This window comes from Camelus bactrianus, chromosome 11 (genome assembly GCF_048773025.1).
Source record: "Camelus bactrianus isolate YW-2024 breed Bactrian camel chromosome 11, ASM4877302v1, whole genome shotgun sequence".
Lineage (NCBI taxonomy): Eukaryota > Metazoa > Chordata > Mammalia > Artiodactyla > Camelidae > Camelus > Camelus bactrianus.
Window position 1 is genome coordinate 28,819,685 of NC_133549.1, and position 22,186 is coordinate 28,841,870.

The window sequence follows — 22,186 nt, forward strand, 5'->3', positions numbered from 1 at the left end:
TCAAGGCGCAAAACGTACAACACTGAGCCTGCCCCTGTGGACACCTAGGTTTCCTTGCACCGCCATCAGAGTCCACTGTGCGAGAATTGGGGAAGAATCCTGGGTGTTTATTGCCCATTACGTCCCACTTTACGTTGGCAGCTCGCGGGGAGAGGCCCTCAGGCAGCGTTCCAAGTGGGGTTCTCATAAAGGTTGCAGACCCACGGCAGGTTTTCTCCTGAACGCGCTTCTGGTGTCTGTGGTGGGTGGAGGCGGAGAAGGGGGTGCAAGAGCGAGCAGGGAGAACTCGCGCAGGCCCTCACGCCCTCTGCCTGCGCATCCTGCGGCGCCGGCCTCGGGCGAGGAAGCCAGGTCGCAGAGGCAGCCGCAGGCTAGGGCTCAGGTTGCGAGCCCGCTGCCTCCGCTGGTGCCTCCGTCGTCCCCACCTCCTGCCCCTGGGCTGCGGGTCCGTCTCCGCCCCTTTCCCCGCCCGCCGCCGGCCTGCAGGTGTAGAAGTCAAGGCTGCTGAGTAGGTGCGTGGGGATGATCTCACCCGCGCGCTCCGCGCCAGGAGGAGGAGGAGCGGGAGCTAATCCAACTTCCGGGTAGTGAAGGCGCAAGCCACCGGCATCTTGCTTTTTCTTCCTCTCTTCCCCCGCTGTACCCTTCGCCTCTCCCTCCTTTCTTTTTATTCCCGGCCCCACCTGCCAAAATGAACAGCTCGGACGAGGAGAAACAGCTGCAGCTCATCTCCAGTCTAAAGGAGCAAGGTAGGCAGGCGCGTGGCTGCCAGGTGCGGGCAGCCGCGGCCCGTGGGCGGAGACCACTCCAGGGCGCTGGTTTTGGGGTGGTGGAAGCTGGGCGGGAGGTATTGGGGCCGCCGTGGTCACCCCAGTAGCTTCGTATCCGTGGAGAAGCGTCCTCCGCGTCCTGCGCGCTTTGGCGAGCCCAGGGCAGAGGGTAACGTGCGGGTGCTTGCTTGTCGGGCCAGGCAGTGCGGGAATAGCTACGCGCTGGTGGACTTAGCTGGCGATCCAGGGTTCGGGAAGGGACAAGGATTCTGGCGCGGACAAGGGCCCTCGGTGCCACCTTACACGCGGGAGACGCGGGTGGGGCCAGTTATCTTGGAGAGGGGGCGGTTTGAGTAGCTCTGCTGGCCTTGCTCCCTAGCCTTGGCCCCACCCTTGCACATTGAAGCTGGGAGGCCTGCGGCGCTGCTTCACAGCCTTTCCAGCTTTTCATTCTGGTTTGGCCTAGTTCCTCTTTCCTTACCCAGCTAAGATTTTGAGGCCATTGGTGTGTTATATCGCTTCCCATTTTTAGCAATTTATTAGTCAGTGAGGCAACACCCTGCCTATGTGGGGCTTCTTGAATTAGAACTTGTCTCTGGTTTGCAGGAAAGCCAGGCCATGTGCATGCGTTTCTACACTGACTAGATAAAGAACTGTTTTAATCCCTTAATAAAGAACTGTTTTAATCAGTCATTTTCAGCACTTAACCACACTTCTGAACAAGGCCACCTTAACAATCAAGTGTGAACCTAACACTTTTTAAATTTAAAATTATTATTATCCTGACCAAAGGTGGCTCGAGAATATGGGTCACGATAGAGAGGAACCATACAAATTTAGGAAGTAAAAAATGTGTAGAAAAAAGTGCTTTTCTGACTAACTTAATGACATAGCCATATAGTGGAAGGGTCCCTGCTCTGTGGCTAATCTGGGTGTTTGGTCTCAGCTCTTTCATGTCTCTTGACTCAACTCACCAACTCTATAAGCTTGAAAGTGTGTCTTCCCATCCATGGGTCTTGTGCTTAATCAAGCCTTACTTGACTAAAGGCTAAACCAGATATTTCATGAGGTCTGTCCAGTACTATGACTTGTTACTCCTAGAAACTACAAACATACATTCATAAGGGTATGTGGATCCCTCTGAAGTCCACATTCCTGAAAACACATTTCAACATGACTATTCAGTAACTGTGTGGCCTTGGGGAAATCATTTAATCTCACCAAAATGGACAGAATGCATTCCTCTGTGGTATCTAGCATCTAGACAGTGTTGGATAAAGTTAATGGCTCTTGTCTTCCCAGTAGCTTCAACTCCCATCCTAGATTAGCCTAAGGCCATACAATCACAAGCGTCAGTGAATCTAGTAGGTGGGCAAAATGCCTTTATCTGGAATTTCTCAAGTGTTTTAGTGAGGGGCTGGTTTTTATTAGTATTTTATTTCTAAGTAACACTAGCCTTCTCTTCCCACCCCCAACATAAAGACTCTTCATATCTAGGCTGTTGGGAGTTTTCATTATTGGTAATACCTGTCATTGGATATATCACCTCTTTTGATGGATGGTCAATTTTCAAAAAATGTTAAAATTTTTAATTTCACTTCTTTTCATCTGTATATAATTTCAAGGACAGATTAACAGTGCAGATAACCCACGGGTTATTTATATTTGACTTTGGAACAGATCTTTGTGTTGGATTTGAGAGCTGAGAAAAATGGAGGATTTTTTGAGTTTCTAGTTCTTTCTCCAGTTATATTGGAAAACAAACAAATTTATGCATTAGTATTTTTAGAGGATATATTTCCTCCATTATAGGCATGTCAAAGGTAATAGAACAGTTAGACTTTGAAATTTGTGTTTCTTGAAGATAACCTTTTTTTTCTTTCTTTCTTTCTTTCTTTCTTTCTTTCTTTCTTTCTTTCTTTCTTTCTTTCTTTTCTTTTCTTTTCTTTTCTTTTCTTTTCTTTTTTTTTTTTTAGGATATTGAGTCTGGTTATACAGGTGTTGGGATTTTTTTTCAGCCCACAGTGTGATTTTTATACATCTCAAAACCAGGTCATTTATTTGTCAGTGGATTGTAGACCGTGATAGCAATTGACTTATTTCAAGAGTATTTAATTACTGTTTAAATTTTGGAACTAACTGGGAAGCTAGAGATTTGAGTTGGAAAAACTGGCAACTAGGTGTTTGGACTCTTACCAATATTATGATCAATTTTGAAAGCTGGTGTGTGTGATTTATTTTTGAAAATAGATAATATTTTTTACTGCCTGTTAACATTGTGAATAATTCCACTCCTATTTAATGTGAACAGGAAGAATATTATTGATTAAATATTCTATTTTTATTTTTTAATGCTAAGTAAACATATTCATTTACTCCTTTGACAAATATCAGGTACCTACCGTATGTGAGGCCCATGTGCTAGGCACTGGAGGAAGAGATGGTGAACCAGACAGACAGGGTTCTTGTCTAGTAGACAGTCATTAATCAAATAATCATACAAGTCAGTTTGTACAATTACAATGTTTTTTCTAGGATATAGTCTTTGAAATGGAATTGTTGGATTAGAGGACATGTACACATAACTTTTTTCTAGACATTGGAAAAGTGCCCCCCTTGCCAAATGGCTGTACCATTTCACTTTCCCCCCAACAGTGTCCATTTCCCCACACGCTGGTCAACATTGACCAACAGCAGTCTTTACTAATTTGACACATGACAGGTTGCTTAAATTTTGCAAATCTGATGAAAAAAAATAGCAACTTTAAAAAATTTGACCTGATTATTAGTAACCTTTTAACATGTTTATTGGCCATTTAGTTTTCATCATATTGTTCCTTCCCTAGTGTGTTTTAAGTCTAAAATATGAACCCATCCCATAGGAGGGTGTTCTGAAAGAAGGTTCCCATCTACTCTAAATGGCGGAGCTGACAGCAGCCTTCCCTAATGTGAAGCCTTTAGTGGTGTGGTGAATAAGGCTGCTTTTGATAAAAGTTGTGAAATGTAATCACGGAGTCTGTCATAATATGAACAATCTCTAATTTATACTTACCATTCCCTAAGCTCTACGTCTTATAAATCACACCCACTTCTGAATTACTTCAAAACATTGTATGTTCCCTTCTAGTGAATAGTATAATTAGCTATATTATGTCTTTCTAGAAAGTTATATAATGTCCCTTTAAAAAAAATTAGCCAGCGTGCGATTGCTTATGCTCAAGCAGATGTTGAGGTAATGAGGTAGTTCTCCTTTTGTCTTTTTGGGGGCTTTATTTTATTGGACTGATTGACATCTTTAATGCACTGAAAAATGGCAACTTAGGATTCTATTTCCAGTGCATATTTCCTAGCTTACTAAAGTGGACATTTCCCTTACAAAACATAATACAATTTGCTCCCCATCCAGAATTCTGTTGGGAAATGATAGACTTAGCTCAGCATTTGTTTAAGGTACATGATTTTCTTTGTAATTCATTCAGCCCACATGCATTGAATATTCATAACCAGGCACTGTGCTAGGCATCACAGAGATAGACAAAACCTTGTCCCTGCTGGTGAGGAATTCCTAGTCTAGAGATGCTAGGAGAGTGTCTAATTGGACTTGTTTGGGTCATGTGTTTCAATTCTTTGGCCAGGGAAGGGCAGAGCCCCTTGATTGGCAGCCCCTACAAAGACCAATGGATTGGAGTAGTCCAAAAAAGAATGGTGTGCCACTGCCGGAGGAGGGTGGAATGCAGGCTGGGCAGACATAAACAACAGATGTCCACTAAACTAGTCACCATAATAAGGCTGTATCATTTGGATCTTGTTGAGGAAGTTTTGAAGAGAGTGATTGCCACTGAGCAAAAAGGATGTTCTAACCTAAGACCAAAACAACAACAACAAACAAACAAAAGTTATGGGCTGTTCTTGGATGAACACTATTTAAAATGGATTTCCTATGGTAAGATAATTGGTTTTAAAGCAAGATAACCTTTCATCTTGAGAGTTGGTATCATTTTCTCCAAGATTGCTGAGCCAGTGCTTAAGGCTCAGATGGAAATTTAGTCAAGCTTATTCCTAGAGTTGATTTAGTAATTAAAAGAGGCTTCCACTGTTCCCTTAGCTTCTAGGCTAGAAAATAGCCAGGACATTATTTTGACAGAAGGGGCTGAAACTGTTGTCTGCCACAATCAGTCTGGAAAAGCTGACTCATTGTCAATCTTGGACCCACAGAAAGCTGTTTGAGACTAAATGGCTGTCTTGGTGTCAAGTGCAAACTTGGCTTTACACCACTGTTTTCCAAGTGTGGTCCAGGGGCCACCTGTGTCTGAATAACCAAGGTACATGTGCATTTACTTATCTATGAGAAGAGGGTTGGTAAATTTATTTTTCTTCATTCGGTAATATTTTTGTAAGATTTACCTTTAAATTTTTTTGCTTTAATAAAAAACTATAATATGGATTGAGAAAAGTACACAGAATATAAATGAACGTCTCAGTGAATTATTTTAAAAAGTAAATGTTTCTTACAACACTTAGAACATTTCCAGAAGCCCCTTCATAACCTCTCCGATTACCGTAAGATACTCAGTGTCACCAAAGACAAGTTTTGTAAGTTTCTGAAATTTACGTAAATGGAATCATACAGTATATATTATTTGCTTCTGTCTTCTTTCACTCATTATGGGTGTGGGGTTTACCAGTATTGTTGCATGTAGCTGTAGTTCATTTGTTTGCATTGCTGAATAGATTCCACCATATGAATATGCCAAAAAAATTTTAAGCTAATATACTGGATATCAGGGGTTAATAGACTTTTTCTGTAAATGGCCAGAGTAAGTGTTTTAAGCTTTGTGGGCCATATAATTTTTGTTGTAAACCAGTGTACTTATTAAAAATTCAGTTTCCTCCTATAGTTGGTGAGCCACTGCCGAAGAGACCCCAGTTAGACACTCAGCATGGCCTGAGGAACCACATCTTCTAGTCAGAATTTCAGTATTCACTTAACACTTCCATTAGGTAGATCAGTCTTACTTTTGTTTTTGAAAAAAAATTAAATTTAAAAATAAACATATACTTGTAGAAGAAAAAAGCATATAGAGTGAAAGTACAATTACCTATTCCTTCTAACTCATTGTTTCTCAATCTTTATTTAATTATACTCTCCTAAGGAGTCTTTTGGGACATTTTTTCCCCTAGTTGATTCCCCTCCCCGTAAAATTTTAATACCACAGATATACTCTGCATCTTTTTGTGAACTGTGATCTTTTGGAGGGCTGCAAGCCATTGTCATATGTAACATTTTTTTCCCTCTTTGAGGATGTTGTCACCTTGTTGATAATCCATGTTCTAATCCCATTTCCATTCCTCAGAGTTATCTACTGTTAACCTTTTGTTGTATTTCCTTCTAGAAATTGTATTGGATGTACGTATATATTTATCACTTTATATATTGTAGAATTCATACCAGTACATACAGAGTTAAATCTTTAAAAATTGATTGCTTAATGTTCCACTGACTGTATGGATCTCCCACAATGTAGTTAGTGTCCTCTGAAAAACAAACTTCTGTATTTTTATTGGTTTTAAAGCAAGATAACCTTTCATCTTGAGAGTTAGTATCATTTTCTCCAAAATTGTTGAGCCAGTGCTTAAGGTTCCGATGGAAATTTAGTCAAGCTTATTCCTAGAGTTGATTTAGTAATTAAAAGAGGCTTCCAGTGTTCCCTTAGCTTCTAGGCTAGAAAATAGCTAGGGCATTATTTTGACAGAATAATGGAAATAATTGGAAATAGTTGAGTTGGAGACATCAGTTGAACTCATGTTTAGCTTAATATAGATATAGATGGTTATATACAGAAATATATGTATTGGGTTAGTATACACATATCTATTTCCTTGCTTTGTCAGCTGAGAGCCTAGGTGTACCAGTAGCAGTGAGTACATCTAGCTCCAGAACATGGCTTCTAATACTATTCTCCAGTAAAAAGAACAGAGCTCCTGGGAGAAACGGCTGACTCTAGGTCTGGAGTGACTAGGGCAGGTTATATACAAGATGAGCCTGGAGCATCTTGTATACTAGAAAGTAAGTGCTCAGATGAGCCCACAGTGATGGGGATATGTCAAAGAGTTACAAAGAGCCAACTGAAAGAACTTCCAATGGCCAAAGATGGAACAGTCTGAACAGCAAAACACTGGATTATAACCCAAAGTATAAAATAAATATTCATAAGTCCATACTGATATAAATAAATGATTGAATAAATGAGAAGAGGAAAATCTTCCTTACAGAACAAGTCCAAATAATTTATATATATACTGCTCAAAGAGGTCCAGCATAATGCCTGCTCCTTAGCTGTGGGCTGTGCATAGTGACCTCCTTCCAGAGAGGACAGTATCAAAAGGGAGGAAATAGTAGCTTTACAGTGGAGAAACCCGACAGACATTACCTCAGCTGGGTGATCAGGGTCAGCTTCAATAGTGATTTAAGTCATGTTGATGGTGTGTACCTTTGATTTGAGGTGATGAAAATGGCACTTTACCTCTGTGGTCCTCCCCCCAAAATCCATAGCCCCAATCTAATCATGAGGAAAACATTCCATGTTGAGGGATATTCTACAAAATATCTGACCAGTACTCCTCAAAACTGTCAAAGTTATCAAAAACAAGGAAAGTCTGAGAAGCGTGTCACAGTTGAGGGGTGTTTAAGGAGACATGATGACTAAATGTAATGTGGTATCTGGATGGGATCCTAGAACAAACATAGGACATTAAGTAAAAACTAAGGAAATAAGATAAAATATGGACTTTAGTTCATAATAGTTTGTCAATATTGGTCCATTAATTGAAATAAATGTGTCATACAAATGTAAGATGTTAATAATAGGAGAAGCTGGGTGTAGGGCATATGGGAACTCTGCTATGTTTACAGTTTTGCTATGAATGTAAAGTTTATAAAACTAAAGTTTATTAAAAACAGTAATGCTGCTTACATCCTTGTACACATATATCTGTAAGTGCAGCTGTAGGAAAAATTCTCAAAAGTGGAATTGTTAGATCCCAAAAGTATGTGTATTTTAAACTTTGTTGTGCTGTAGATTTTACTCAGTAATGCTGTTACACAGCCAAGCTTTGCTTTAAAATGTAGAAGGAACACTGCTTTTGTTTTTCTCTGTTTACCATGCTAAGTATTTTAAACATTAAAACAAGAGTTCTGAAATTTTTGTATGGTACAGTGAATAGTAATATATTAGGATCCTTTCAGTTACTTGAGCCTATCTCAAATCCTCTGGCACAAATCAGGGTATGAGTCATGTATGTATGTGTGTGTGCATGTATATATATATATGTGTGTGTGTGTGTGTATAGTTTTGTTTTAAATGAGACTTTGAGGAGCAGTTTTAAGTTACAGAAAAATTGAGCAGAAAGTACAGAGAATTCCCACGTAGCCCCTCATATCCCCCTTGCCCTGTCTCCTGTATTATCGTCTTGCTTTAGTGTGGTACATTTCTTAGAATTGGTGAGGCAGTATCGATCCATTATTATTAAATAAAGCCCATAGTTTACTATGGTTTATTCTTTATGTTGTACATTCTATGGGTTTTTACAGTTATATAACATGTATTCATCATTACATTATCAAACAGAATAATTTCACTGCTCCGAAAATTTCTTCTGTTCTACCTGTTCATCACTCCCACCTTACCCTGAAACTCCTGTCAACCACTGATCTTTTAACTGGCTCCATAGTTTTGCCTTTTCCATGATGTCATATGGTTGCAGTTGTACAGAATGTAGCCTTTTTAGATTGGCTTCTTTCACTTGGTAATATGCATTTAAGCTTCTCCCATGTCTTTTTGTGCTTGGTAGCTCATTTCTTTTTGTCACTGAATAATACTCCATTGTCTGGATGTACCACAGTCAGTTTATCCATTCATCTGTTGATAAACATTGTGGTTGCTTCCAAGTTTTGGCAGTTATAAATAAAGCTGCTATAAACATTCGTGTGGTGGTAAGGTATGGGGGAAGGGAAATAGTCCTGTGATAGAGTCTCTGTCTTTTAGCGAGCCTGTGCCCCAGGGCTGTGACTTTCATCAGTGCTTGTCAGTTTTATTTTTCCCCTGTAGGTGAGATAAGAAGGCTAAAGGGGACTGGAGTTGAGTATTACCTTCCCTTAAGTCTGTTAGGCTCTGATAAAATAATATCTCTTGAAGGAAGGCCTTAGGCATACTCTGGGCATATACTCTGGGCATATTTCATGATGACTGCTTTCCCTCTCCGCTGCCAGAAGCAGTCGGGAAATTTTCTCAGTATTCACTGTGAGGACCTGAGGAAGTAAAACTCACTAAAGCGTCGGGGCTTCCTAAGACTGGCCCACACTTAGAGTTTTTGACTCTCAAACTTGTTGGAACTGAGCCTCTAGTTTGTCAGTTACAGTTTAGACTGTTGCTATGTTGGTACTGATTCCTGAGGTTCTGCACCTTGGCTCTGCTCTAATAAGTTGTGTTCCTCTGTATCTCCCCGAGTGTCTCTCCAATTTTTGGAGCCGTGATTTGCCCTGTGATGTCAGTTCTCTGGTGGACCTAAGAAGACTTACTGATTTTCAGTTTGTTCACCTTTTTTGTGATTGTAAAGACCAGAGTGTCAGCTTACAAGCTCCTTACATGCCAGAGCAGAAACCAGACTTACATGTGTACTTTCATGTTACTCATTTTCCTTCCTTTCTGTTGATTAACTCCAAGTCATCAATAGTTTGAGAGTACTTCTTAAGTATAATTAAATTATTAACACTGTACTGTGTGTTCTACCAAGTAATGAGTGAATTTCAGTTTTACCATGATTTCTTTTCAGATATGAAATCTGTCACCTTTGTTTTTTGATCAGATTTTCCAGTAGTGTTTTCCTTGGCTTTTCTAATGCTTTAATTAACAAGTGAGGTATAAATGACTTCTCTTTGTATTCTGGCTTTAAGAGCACGATCCATTGGGATGTGTGCAGAAGGGAATAATGTCCTAATTGAACATTATCTGTTATGACTCATGTCCTCATACCCCATTAGTAAGAGGTATTTCAAGGTTCCATGAGTCTCAGAGATGCAGACTCAATGGATGAGAATATATATTAGAAGATTTCACAAGGTAGTGTTTTTCTGGTTATCTTTGATGGCTATTGGAAGCTTGATTTTTAAGTGTCTTGTAACATATGATAAAAGAGATCCTTTTAATGTGAGGAGGAGAGCATGTGCTCTTCCATGATTTGTTCACGTGAAGCCCTGGATCCTTTCTTCCTTCTTCCTTAATTTAACACACGTTTATCACGTGCCTACTGTATGTCAGGCTTTGTGCTAGAAGAGAGCGTCTGGACTCAGAAAGACAGTCTTCACCCTAGAGGGTTGTTTCTGGTCTAGTGCTTTAGCACGTTGCACACAGTAATGCTCAGAAATTTTTTTTTTACATGAATGACTTTGGGAATCAGTAGACTGGTTCTACTTCCACCATTTCTGACTGTGGGGTTTGAGTTTTCTATGTATTTGTGTCTTCAAATTTTTAAAAATGGGGACATTAATATTTGGCTTAATTGCCCTACATCACAGATTTATATGAACCAACTATTCTTTCATCATAGGCATGAACTCTGCTTGGTATTCTGCTAGGTGTGAGGTATACAGTAATGTATTGAGTGGGAGAAAGCACAAGAATATAGGCCTGTGCTCAATTTATAACGTTGCGTGCTCTAAGAGAGATATATGAACAGCATTGTACTCTGGTAGTTTATTAGAAATATAAATGCTGATTTTTGTCTGAGGTATATGCGGAGAGCTTCTTAAAAGAAATGGCAGTTGAATTGCATTGAAAAGAGGAGGTCGGGAAGATGGGAAGAAGACCTTGCAGGTAGAGGGAAGAATATTTGTAGACTCCTGGATATGAAAGGTCTTAGAGGATTCAGGGAAGCATTGGGGCTTTGGATGTGATGGAGTGAGTTGTGGTCTCTGAAGCTGAATGGCGAGAGGAGAGTGGGATCCCCCAGCTTGTGAAGCTGATGTCTTTGGCAGCTTTTAAACAAGAGAATGAAATAACTAGGTTACTTTGTTATAGTGCTATTCACCTTGCGAATAATGAACTTGGGATAGAGTGAGGCTAGAGGCTAGATAAGAGGGTTTTGCCGTTACTGAGGGTCAGAATTAGGGCAGCGATTCCTATAGAGGAAGGGCAGATTGGAGAGACATTTTGATATCTTAGCAGTTTAGTGATCCTTTGGAGGTGGAAGAAAGTGGGGAATCAGGGGTGATCCTGAGGTACTAGCCGGGGACTAGGTAGATGATGATCCTGCAAACAGGATGTAGGAGGCTTGGGTGGAAGGGAATTGATAGTTCACTTTCCAGCATGTTGAGTTTGAGGTGCTTATAAGGTATCTGGACAGAGATGTCCAGAATTGTACTGTCCAGTAGAACTTTCTGCTGTGATGGAAGTGTTCTGTGTCTACTATCCGCAGTGGGAGCCACTAGCCACATGTAGCTATTGAGCACTTGAATGTGGTCAGTGCAGCTGAAGAGCTGAATTTTCAATTTCATTTAATTTTAGTTAATTTAAGTGTAAATAGCCACATGTGACTAGTGGCTACCACATTTGACAATGTGGGTCTGGAAAGTACTGGTTGGAAATACTGATCTGGGGCTAAGCTATGTGCGTTAAGCTACCTGGGACTGAGAGGTTTCCAGGGACACTGGACTCTTCAGTCCTAAACCTAGGAAAGTCCCATGCAAACTGTTGTTCACTCTTGCCAGAGGTGCTGTTGACCTGTAGTTACGGACTTCGGTTATCACGTTTCTCAAGCAGTTAAGTCTACTCAGCTGCTTCCTGGACTGGCTATGTCATGATTGGCATCTTGGAAAAAATTCCCTTTCTTAGCATTAGGGAGTTAGAAAATAGAAAACCAGCATGATTCTTCAAACACGTGTGCTGCCTGACATTCTCCTTGTTTTCTCCACTTCTTCCATTTTCTTCCATTCTATACCCTTAGGTAGTGAGTCCCCTCTTCGGCTGCACATTAGAATCCCCTAGGGTGCTTACTTCTCAAAAAAAAACAAAAAAAACAACAAAAAAACGGATGCCCAAAGTCCACCCTAGACCAGTTAAATCAGAATCTTGGGTTGGGGATAGGTGGAGAGGGGACTGTACAGCTGCAGGATTTAGAAGCTCCTCAGGTGATTCTGACATGCAGCTGGGATTGAATAGTACAGCTTTAGGTACGCTTCCCCACTTCTTTGCTACTTTCTTTCTCAGTAAAACAAACTGCAGTTGATCTTTAGTCCCCTCTCTCCTCCTTTTAATTGGTGGAGAGTAATGATACTTAAGATTTCAGGGATTTTCTGCTCTGCCATCTTTCAGGCCACGTGTGACAGAAGTAAGCCTGAAACCTAAGGCATTCTGGAGCCGCCTAATCTGTTGTCATGAGCAGAAGATCTGGCATACTTTGCTGTATCAGTAATAGTAACGATGGCCACCACGTATTGAACACTTACTATGCCTGAGCACTCTTGTATCTTACACGTTAGCTCACTTGCTCTTAGTGACAACACTATGAGAGACGTACAGTTACTACTGATAACCGTGAGGAATCTGAGACTCAGTCAAAGTAACCAGTTTGCCCAAGGCCCCTTGGCTAAATGAGGTGCTCAGGCTGGGATTAGGCTGCCCTGTTTAATGGTATGTGCTGTGGTATATGACCTTCCTTTGCAGTCTACTGTATCTGTAAACCCGAGGGATGAAGTCTTCCCAACCTGCAGATATCTTTCATATGGCAGAGAATTGGTCAAGTTCATGTCTTCTTTTGCATTGATTAATTCAAGATTTGGAAGATCTTTCTCACCAAATCACTTGTGCGACTCATGTTAAAAATTTTTGAACCTATGAGCCAGTTTTGAAACAGTTTCCTTGTGACTCTTTAGTATTGCCAAAAACGAAGTAGCTGAATAACGTAGGTCACTTCAGTTTTTACCAGTTTTGCTGAAGATGGGTTTACATGAGTAGTCACTATGGGGTGTGTGTGTATGTGTGTGTGTGTGTGAACATGGTTTAGGGCAGTGAGCTTGGTTTTTTAATTTCAAAGAAATAAAAATACAAGTAAGTATTTTTCTTTTATGCCCTCTCCCCAAGTGCCCTGTCCCAGTACCAAGTGATTGAATTCTTCCTTTCCTTTTCATCTTCTTTCCCTATACTTGGCTGCTTTTGAAGTTGCACATAGTCATGGAAAGCATATTTTCTGTGGTTTCCATTAAGATGTGATAGGCGAAGGGTTCTTAATTAATGCTTTTCATAAAGTAATTGGGAGTCTACAGTGTTTCATCTGGGTTCTATTGGCAATATAATGGAAGAATAGTACCGGTATTTTTGAAAAAGCCTTAATAGCCATTATATGATGTTTTAAATAGAAAAAGAAATTTCTTAAGATCAATATGAGATCATGATTTTATAAGCCTTTATTTTTTTGTGTGTGTCTATAAAGTAAGTCATCAAGAATAGAGTGGCAAATCAATTTTGACTTTTCAACTTCATCCAAGGATGCTTTTAAATGTCAAACTAAAGCAAAGTCTCTCAATAAAATATATATTTTTTGAAACAATATTAGATGTAGTAATAAGATTTGGGACCATGACCATAGACTACCCAATGGTGTAAGTGCATATTTTTTTTAGAATCTCAGTTCTCGTTTCTTTCTGTTAAAAAAGGAGGGGGAGGGGAATTTTGTTGCTTTCTCAGAACCAAGGACAATTTAGTTTATACTCATTGGTTGGGGTTTGTGTGGTGGAGGCTGATAAGGAGCTGGTGTGCAGAGAGTGCTTCATTCTATGGTCAAATGTTTTGTGTTGAAACTGTGATTATTTTTTAAAGGGCTATATCATTACCTGTGTATATTCAGCTATTTTATGGACTAATTTTCAAGGATTCTTTTTGGGTGTGGCTTCAGTAAAATTGTCTGTTAATTCTTATTTAAATGGTCATGAGGTACTGATAAAACTTCAGGGCGTTGATGGTATAACCCCAGAAATAATTGTTTATTTGAATTGCATTTTAAGATTTTGTTCCTGCCATCATAGTAGCTTTTCTGAACCCTTTGGATCACTGTTAGAGGAAACAGCATGTACTTTACCATGTGAATTGTTTCTGGTGTGTTCTTTGCTCCAGTGGTTAGCATCATACACTTCTTAGAATTCAATGACCAGATTATCTGGAATGTTCTCAGAGCCACTAGTTTCAGATTTGTTATTTCTATCTCGAGATTTTTCATAGAAACAGGAAGCTCTGTTTGTCTTTTTTTTTTTTTTTCCTAAGAAACATTGAGCTTTTTGTAGATAAATCCTTAACGTTTGTAAAAGTATAAAAATCCAATCTGATGATTGCTTGGTTCTCTGGTGCCAGTAAGATGCTGGCCTGGGAATGGGCAGCACTTCTGATGGGCCCACCTTAAACATTGTGCTCCATTACTCATCCTAGATCATTCTCTTTCTTCCTATCACATGCTCTGAACATCACATTCAAAACACTGAGAACATCCAAAAATGGTGCTTTGGCTAAAAGATGAATATAGGGGTTCAGATTATCTTTCTGGCAGTAGATGATTTTTAAGTAGAAAATGCTACTTTTCCCACATAGTTGGAAATATTTCCAAACAATTCACCTATTTTTCCAACTTAGTGAAGTGAATCTGGCTGGGATCTGATCATGGCTTGGTAATTGATGATCTTGCAGTGCCTGAAAATACTTGCTCTTTGCTGAATGCTCATAGCATAAACTTGCTGCTCTTTGAATAAAGCAGACGTGTGACATTGAGTTGAATAGGTAAGCCTACTTTATCTTCTGGAGGCCAGTTTTAACAAGTAAACCCCTGATTATAGCACCACAGACTAATCACGCTAGAAGGAACTTCAGGGAACACCCACCTGTCTCCTTTCACAGGACTAAATGCTGAGCATCAGAGATGAGACATGACTTGTCATAGACTCTTATGGCTCATAAGTCTTCCTTGTGACCCAGGAGAACTGAAATTTGGAGTGTGGACTCACATATGCTCTGGTCTGTTTTCTTCCTTATTCTTAAAAGTAGGAGCCCATCTTCTGTGGCCTCTTCTCCATCCCACCCCCAAAGTAGTAAATAGACAATAGGGGTTAGTTGGGTTCTCAGGTTTTCCCATAGTAAACTTTCGATAGCATTATAACTTTGCTTTCCTTTTTTTTCCTTTCCTTTTAGCAATAGGTGAATATGAAGACCTTAGAGCAGAGAACCAGAAAACAAAGGAGAAGGTTTGTACTTTCCCCTTTCTTTCCTCTCTTACATGTATAAAAGCATAGACGGCATGGTGCATTGTTCTGCCACCAATTTCGTTAAATGTGAATGAGGGTTTTTTTTGGGGGGGTTTTGTTTCCTTTCTCTTGCATTTGTGGTTCAGGCTAATATCAACTCCAAGCTCCAGATGGTAAAGAATAGCAGGCATGCCACAGTGGGCGCTACTCTGTGAGATTAACTACACAGCTAAATGTGCAGCAAGGCACCAGGCCAAGCAACTCAAGCCCCGAAGAATTGTCCTTTCTCCAGCAGTCAGATTTGGGATTCTAGTGATGGAGTTGAAGGCCTGAGACATTTGCCTTTGGGGTTTAGACATATTAGATCTGGAGAGAACCCTTTGGGGTGGGTCATCGGTGTTTAGCTCCATGCCTCCATTAACCCTTTGTATGTTTGCTTCCTCTAATTATGTGAATAATACACTGAGTTGAAAAAAACCCAGTCTGAAGATGGTGAAGCCTGGTGAATATGTTCTGTAACTCTGGCGGTTTTATTTTTTAACTGTTAAATAATTGAATTCTGCTCACCTTTATGTCTCTGAAGATGTTCATTTAAGATTCATGTTTATGTATATTTTTTCTCTGTGAGTATAGGAAGGGGACAAATCGATGGGAAGGCTAAGTTTAAAAAAGTTTAGGGACGGAATAGAAATGAAAAGTAGGGGGAGAGCAGAACTGTCCATTATTATTTTTTAGATACAGATGAAATTTATTTTTAGAAATTAAAAATGCCTATTTTTAGAAATTTGATAGAACAAATATTTCAAAACATAGTGTCCATGGTAGAAATTTAATAAAACAGGTGGTTTGTGGTTATTAAAGAAGGTACTCATCATTGCTGTAAATTATGCAACCTCATCTTTAAAATTTCAGTGTTAAGAGCTGTAATGAAAATTGGCAGTGAACTAAATGTTGGTAAAACTTGTGGCATATTTGGGGGAATTTGTTGAGCTCTTAAGAATCATATTTAACTTTTTTACTCATGTTAATTTGCCACCTATATAGATGTAGTATATGGTTGGTGATATTAATGGTAAGTACTCTAGTTCAAAGCAGATTATAATGCTTTTTTAGATCACTATTTTCCACCCAGTTTTCATGCTCCTTAGCTGATTTGTAAATAAATCTTTGATGTTCTTTGAAATTTTAAGTATCTTCTCTTCCTTTTGTCAGGCAATTCAGGGAATGGTAGGTTGGCGTGATGAAAATATCCATGAAAAGGTGTCTGGTACATACATCTCTAATATGGTAAGAAGGTCACTGAAAATAGTTTGACAAGATTTCTAATTCTAACACGATAACCACCCCAAATCACAGATGTCCTGAGGATGCCAATAGGTGGGGAGTGTGTGCTTAGATCTTGGGTCCCTCATGCCCCATAATTTCAAGCAAAGCTAATGGGTAATGTTTAAGCCAGATAGCTTGAGCCTCTTTCCCTAAGATACCCAACCGTCTTCCAGCTCTAAGAGAAAGAGCAAAGAAGTTACCAGTCAATTGAGTCTCTTCCATGGATGTTCCTGGTCCAAGAGGAGGAGAGCAAAACAAGTTGGAAGGGTTAAATCAGGGCAACTCTTTGACTTAACCTAGAAGCTATGAGGAGGGAAAGCAAAGAAGTGTCTTCATATGATAGAGAAAGAAGGATATGGAAGAACATGAATAATGTAAGAGGAAGAAGTAAATTTTTTGTTTTCTCTTTCCTTCAGCTTCTTTAATCCTTGCTTACTTGTAGCTCTAGCATTGCCCTAAAAATAGTAGATGTTTTATAAACATGTATTATTGATGATGATGGTTATTTAACTGAGAGCCACTTTCTGCAGTGAGATTTTAAGTGAACCATCTGTTACGCAAGTAATTTACAGGTAAAATGCATTTAGTAAAAGAAGGGTTAAAAATTACCTTAGCCCATTGCCTGCTTATGTGCTTCTCTACACAGAGTATGTCCTACATACATCTGGATGCGTTATTGACAGGCTTCTAATTCTTTAAAAATAACTATTAATGGAAATGGGAAGAAAAGAAGTGAAAGCAATATGGAATGCTGTGTGGTTGGGTAAAACAAAATAGAATGATTTTAAGTTTACTGAACTCTGTGTGTCTTCTGTTAAAAGACTAGCAGGCTTATTACTGCAGATTTTTCCCCAAAGGTGGGGGTGCATATTACAAAGGGAGGAAGCCTATAATAAAAGCCTTTTTATACAGCATAGAATGAGTAAAAGCAGCTTTAGTTCCGGAGGTGGTAAATGGAGAATACCATTTTCTCTGGCAAAGCACTTTCTTGTGCCTGGCTGGGTGAGGTTTGTCCATTTCATATCAGCAAATATCCATGGCCATTCTTACGTCGTGACCCCAAACCAGAATTCAGTTAAACCAATCAAGGATAGAAATCTAAAGTAAGATTCCTATTGCCGTAGTTAATTTGATGTGGGGAAATTTTGCACAAGTGGAAGGGATCAGAAAAATAAATTGCAAGTTTTTTCCTTCCATCTGTCCACATTACATCTAACCATCTTTGTTGTCAGGTTATGAACCTTATCAGTGGGTGTGATTCCTTTGGGTAAGATCTTTTTATGCCCTGTTTGGAGTCTCCTCTGTTGACACAAGTGGTAGGGTATAAATTTCTTCATAACAAGCAGGTGCTTGATTGACTTTTATTAAGAAGCTACAGTGAGTCATGTACATTCATTTATCTCCTTTATCTGATGCTCCAAACAGCCCTGTGTCAGCTCTGTTTCACAGATAACAAATGTGCTTTTTGAAGCAGGTAAACTTATTGGGAGCTAATTGACTTTTTTTCCACAAAGGTCTTGGTTTCATGCCTAATTTTTTGTAATGAGATCATGAATTTTCCACAGCAAATTATCAGATTCAATACATTTCTGGATCATTTGTCTTCACCATCTATTGGTTTGTATTTAAAAACTGAAAGTTAAATATAAAATCAGTCTTACGTCAGAAACATTCTTGTGTACGCACGTGTGTGTGTGTGCATGTGTATAGATTCTGACATAATACCTTCCAAGGATAAGAGTAGGAGATTTGGGAGGGTGGGCCAGTATTTTAATGATCTTTTCCTTTGCAGTTCTCCCTTTTTAAGGAAAATGTAATTTTTCTTATCCTTTCATGGTTTTTATCAATGCCTTTGAGGATGGAATCAGAATCAAGATGGAATAAGGGAAGCTTTTTTAAGGGCAAACTTTTTGCTAATGCCTCTGAGTACTGGGATATAAAGAAAAGTATACGAAGGTCCCACTCTTGAGTAAAACTACTCTAATGAGGGACACAGGCAAGTTGACAAATAACTATGACAAATTGTGTTGTTACAAGTGAATGCTTAGAGTTTGAGAGTGGGATGGGAAAAGAACAAAAAGACAAGGTTTCTACTCAATTCCATGTGACAAACTCTTATTATCTCTTAATGCTTGGCTTAAATGTCACTTAGTTTTTTTTTCAGTCTTCTAATTCTCTCACAAGCAGAACTAATTGTTTTCCTCTTTGTAATAAAACATCTGTTTATTTCTTATGCATGTATCACATTTTATCAACCAAAATTCATTATCAAAATATTACATAGGATACAAGTGAGTTGTATGGGTTGAATTAAAATTCAAAACATTTTTTTTTCTAGGACATCACAAAAAGTGGAGATTATGGAAAGGATGCTACTTTTCATTATTTTTTTTACTTAGTTTCTAAATAGCATTATCAACAGTATGTTAAAAAGTAAGAAGGCCTGTCACATTGAAGTCGACAACCTTTCCAAATTATTTTGGGGTTCGAAAAATAGAGGACTATATATTTTGAAATTAACCAAATAAAGTTTTACTTTGCTTGCGAAACAGTCATATTTAAATGTTAGTCATGCTTCTACAATTGAAGGGCATTCTCTTATGACTCATTCAGGATCTTTGTCATAACTGGGTTTTTTTTCTATACGGGGGAGGAGTGCCTCTTTGAGCTTTTAATGGAATAGCTTTCACATTTCTCAGGGTGGTAGGGGTTTGTATGGAGTGTGCATAGAAAGAAGGAAATCTATATAATAGAAGAATGTCTGCTTTGAACAGTAAGTATTTATGTTTAATATTATGTCCTGAGATCGAGTTTTGAAATGAATAAATGTTTAAGTGGCTGATTAGAAGTCGTTTGGGTGAGCTGCTGTAACAGTGCATCAGGCGTTTTGTCAGCTTGCCAGGAGCAATGAATGAAAAGGGAAAGAGACAGACACTTTCCAAGACTTACGTTTCAAGAAGCAAGATAGATGATACTGTTTGCATCTTGGCTCAGTTGTGTATTGTTAAAATTTCTTCCTCTTGTGTAAATTTCAAAGGTGAAGGTCCCAAAGTATTTTATTTAAAAAAAAAATCAGTAAAGAAGCCACTTTAAAGAGCAAGATATGCATCCATTATGCTAACTGTTCATGCATAATACATTCACATACATGCAGTTTCTTTAGAACAGAGTGGCAAGTGGTCGTGCCAGAGAAAAAGTAATTACTTAGCAGTTTGAAAGTGAAAATGAGTCTCTTATTAACAGCAATCTATCCAGAAACAAAGAGCAAGGATCTCTGTTCTGATGACATGTGTTTCCATCTAACACACAATACCTAGAATTTAGAGAATGCTGTAAGACAGCTTTAGGGGGCAGCTACTACTTTATTGCCTGTGAAAATTGGAGGGAAAGAACTTTGAATTGGAAGAAAGAACACCACTAAAAGAGAAAGAAAGCGAAAGGAATTCCATCCTAGTGGGAATGATTTAATTTATTGTATTCTTTAAGGATAAGCACAGCTGAGTTCTAGCCAAACTTACATAGATGAGACAACAGAATTGTTGATTTTTATTAAAAATGATTTGATGATCCTTGAACTGCATCACCAGAGATTCTAAAACAGGTAAACATGCACAGTTCTGATGCTATGCCTGTTTAAATGTTTAAACATTGTAACTGGACATCAAAGGAATGAACTTCAAGAAAAGTAAATAAAAACTGGTGTGAGGTTGAGACCTCTTCAGACTTAGTGTTACAGCCCCTGCTCTGTGCCCCTGTGCAGTATTTCTCTCATAGCAAGTGTTCTTTATATGTTGCTTGTTTCATTGTTGACCTTTCTTGGAAGATCATAAGTTTTGTGAGAGCACATTGCTTATTTTGTTCCCCACCATGTTTTCCCTGGTGCTTAGCAAAGTGCCTGGCACATGTAGGTGCTGTGTAAATAATTTGTTTAATACTCAGAGGAAGGAAATAAAGGCATTCAGTGATTGCAGTAGATACCTGCTTGGAACTCTAATTCAGTCAACTGTAAGGTAGTTGTCTTTGTGTAGGTTGGGTTGTCTCCTCTGTTGTGTATGTGCAGTGCATGTGTGTGCTTCCTGGGCCCCAAACTGGCCTCTCTCTAGGCTGGTAACCCTTCATTGCACTTGTGCTCCATGGAGGTAAAAATGAATATTTATGTTAGTGGAAGTTAAGCACAATTCAGAATCTTGGGGGTTTCCTTACCTAAAATATACACACAGCAAAATACGAAGATGTCTTAGTGTCTGCATCAGTTGTCTGTACTTCTGCTGCGCCCTGTTAAGCAGACATTTTAGTGTAAACAGGAGTTGGATGATATGTGCGGGAGAGAGAATGGAGCTGCCCATTTTGGTGGGGGAGAGGGGAATGTCAGTTCACACTGTAAAGACTTCTCCCTGCAAATCAGTCTGCCAGTGCTTTGAAATGCTGATTTACTTTCAGAAGCCAGGTATCTGCCTGGATGAGACTCAAGGAAGAGTTCTGGAAAACAGCCAGCGCTTCTAATACTAAGAGCTTTCAAAACCAGCAAGGCTAACCTCTGGCCAATTCATAACTTCATGAAGAGCCAAAATAGAGACTCTAGAATATGTGTAACGTTACCCAGCTTGCTTAAACCAGCCAGCACTCGTGCTGCTGAGTTCTACCCCAGCCTTGAGCTACAGAGAATCGTTGAGCATCATAATTAAGTGATGTGGGCCCAAGAACATCTGTTGCTATTGCAAAGTCTTCATGAGCAATTCTCACACAAAAAGAAGCAGTTTCTACAAATGGTGCAGCTGCGTGAGCAGGGGAAGGGGAAGGGGTAGGATGGATGTGGGGCTTCTGTGAGACATAAAGATGTAACTAACATTCTTCCGAAAAGGCCCAGAATCCTTGCTAATTTCTCTCTCTTGGTAGAATGAGAGAGAGGTTACAAGATATTTCATCATTTTAGGTGAATCCAGAAAAATAAGTAGATGTTTGGCTTTCTGCTTAGTAAACAGGTACGTCCTTCATATTTTGCTCAGCTCTGGTTTGGAATAAATAAGTTGCATTTGCAGCATGTGTAAAGTTCCTGCCCCTGCGCCCCACCCCGCCCCCAGCACACACCCCCTTTCAGTATCCATAGCAGATGGTAAATTCTGTGGCTGCCAGTTCTATCATAATGTGGTTGCAGAAAATAGAAAGCAAAGCAACATGAAGACCCCTGATGGAACACAGCTGGTGTTACGAGACAGCTTCCGAATCTGCTGGTGGTGACCATAGGGTTAGTGTGAAAGCATATAGCTGGACCGTAGAGGCTCTTGAATGTTGGAATAAGAGTGTGGTGTTGCGACTTTTATTAGCTAAAGCCTGTGGCCTTCTGAGCAGAGAGCATGGCCATGGGTGGGCAGTCTGGCAGTGCAGTGGGGAAGTACAAGACAGACAGATGCCATATTCTAGAATACGAGGGGAGCGTTCCTGAGGCAGCTAGCAGCACTCTCATAAAGTTAAGTGTTACACTGTCTGGTGGAGGAAGGATCTCATAAACTGATTTGAGAATTCAGAACTCGAGTGTTGAGAATTTTAAACACAAAAAGACAGTAAATACAGTTTACCTGTTAAGTTGGGACTGGAAACTGTGTTAGGATTACTTTTTTAGAGAGCTTACATTTCCATAGGAAAACTTTAATGAAAGAAGATGCCTTGTCCTGTAGGAATTGGTTCTGCCTGACCCCTCTCGTGGAGGGTCGAGGTCAGGATTTAGTAAATCGCCTTGCTGGTTGAACACTGTGTACTTGTTTCCTGTGCTCCAACCAGAGTGGGTTTACCCAAATGAACAGAGGTGGGT

The 22,186-nt window shown here is 39.5% G+C and overlaps 1 protein-coding gene across 4 annotated transcripts in view; it reads left to right on the forward strand.

Moving 5' to 3' along the window:
• Nucleotides 1-339: 339 nt before the first annotated feature.
• SHTN1 (shootin 1) overlaps nt 340-22,186 on the forward strand; it is a 90,677-nt gene continuing 68,830 nt past the window's right edge. The window contains exons 1-3 of one of the 4 annotated variants that reach the window (XM_045506577.2): nt 340-749; nt 14,999-15,051; nt 16,264-16,338. In XM_045506577.2, coding sequence (XP_045362533.1) covers nt 692-749; nt 14,999-15,051; nt 16,264-16,338 — 186 coding nt within the window. In that variant the 5' untranslated portion in view covers nt 340-691. The remainder of the gene's footprint in view (nt 750-14,998; nt 15,052-16,263; nt 16,339-22,186) is intronic. The other 3 variants (XM_010969854.3, XM_010969855.3, XM_045506574.2) reach the window with 3 other exon arrangements.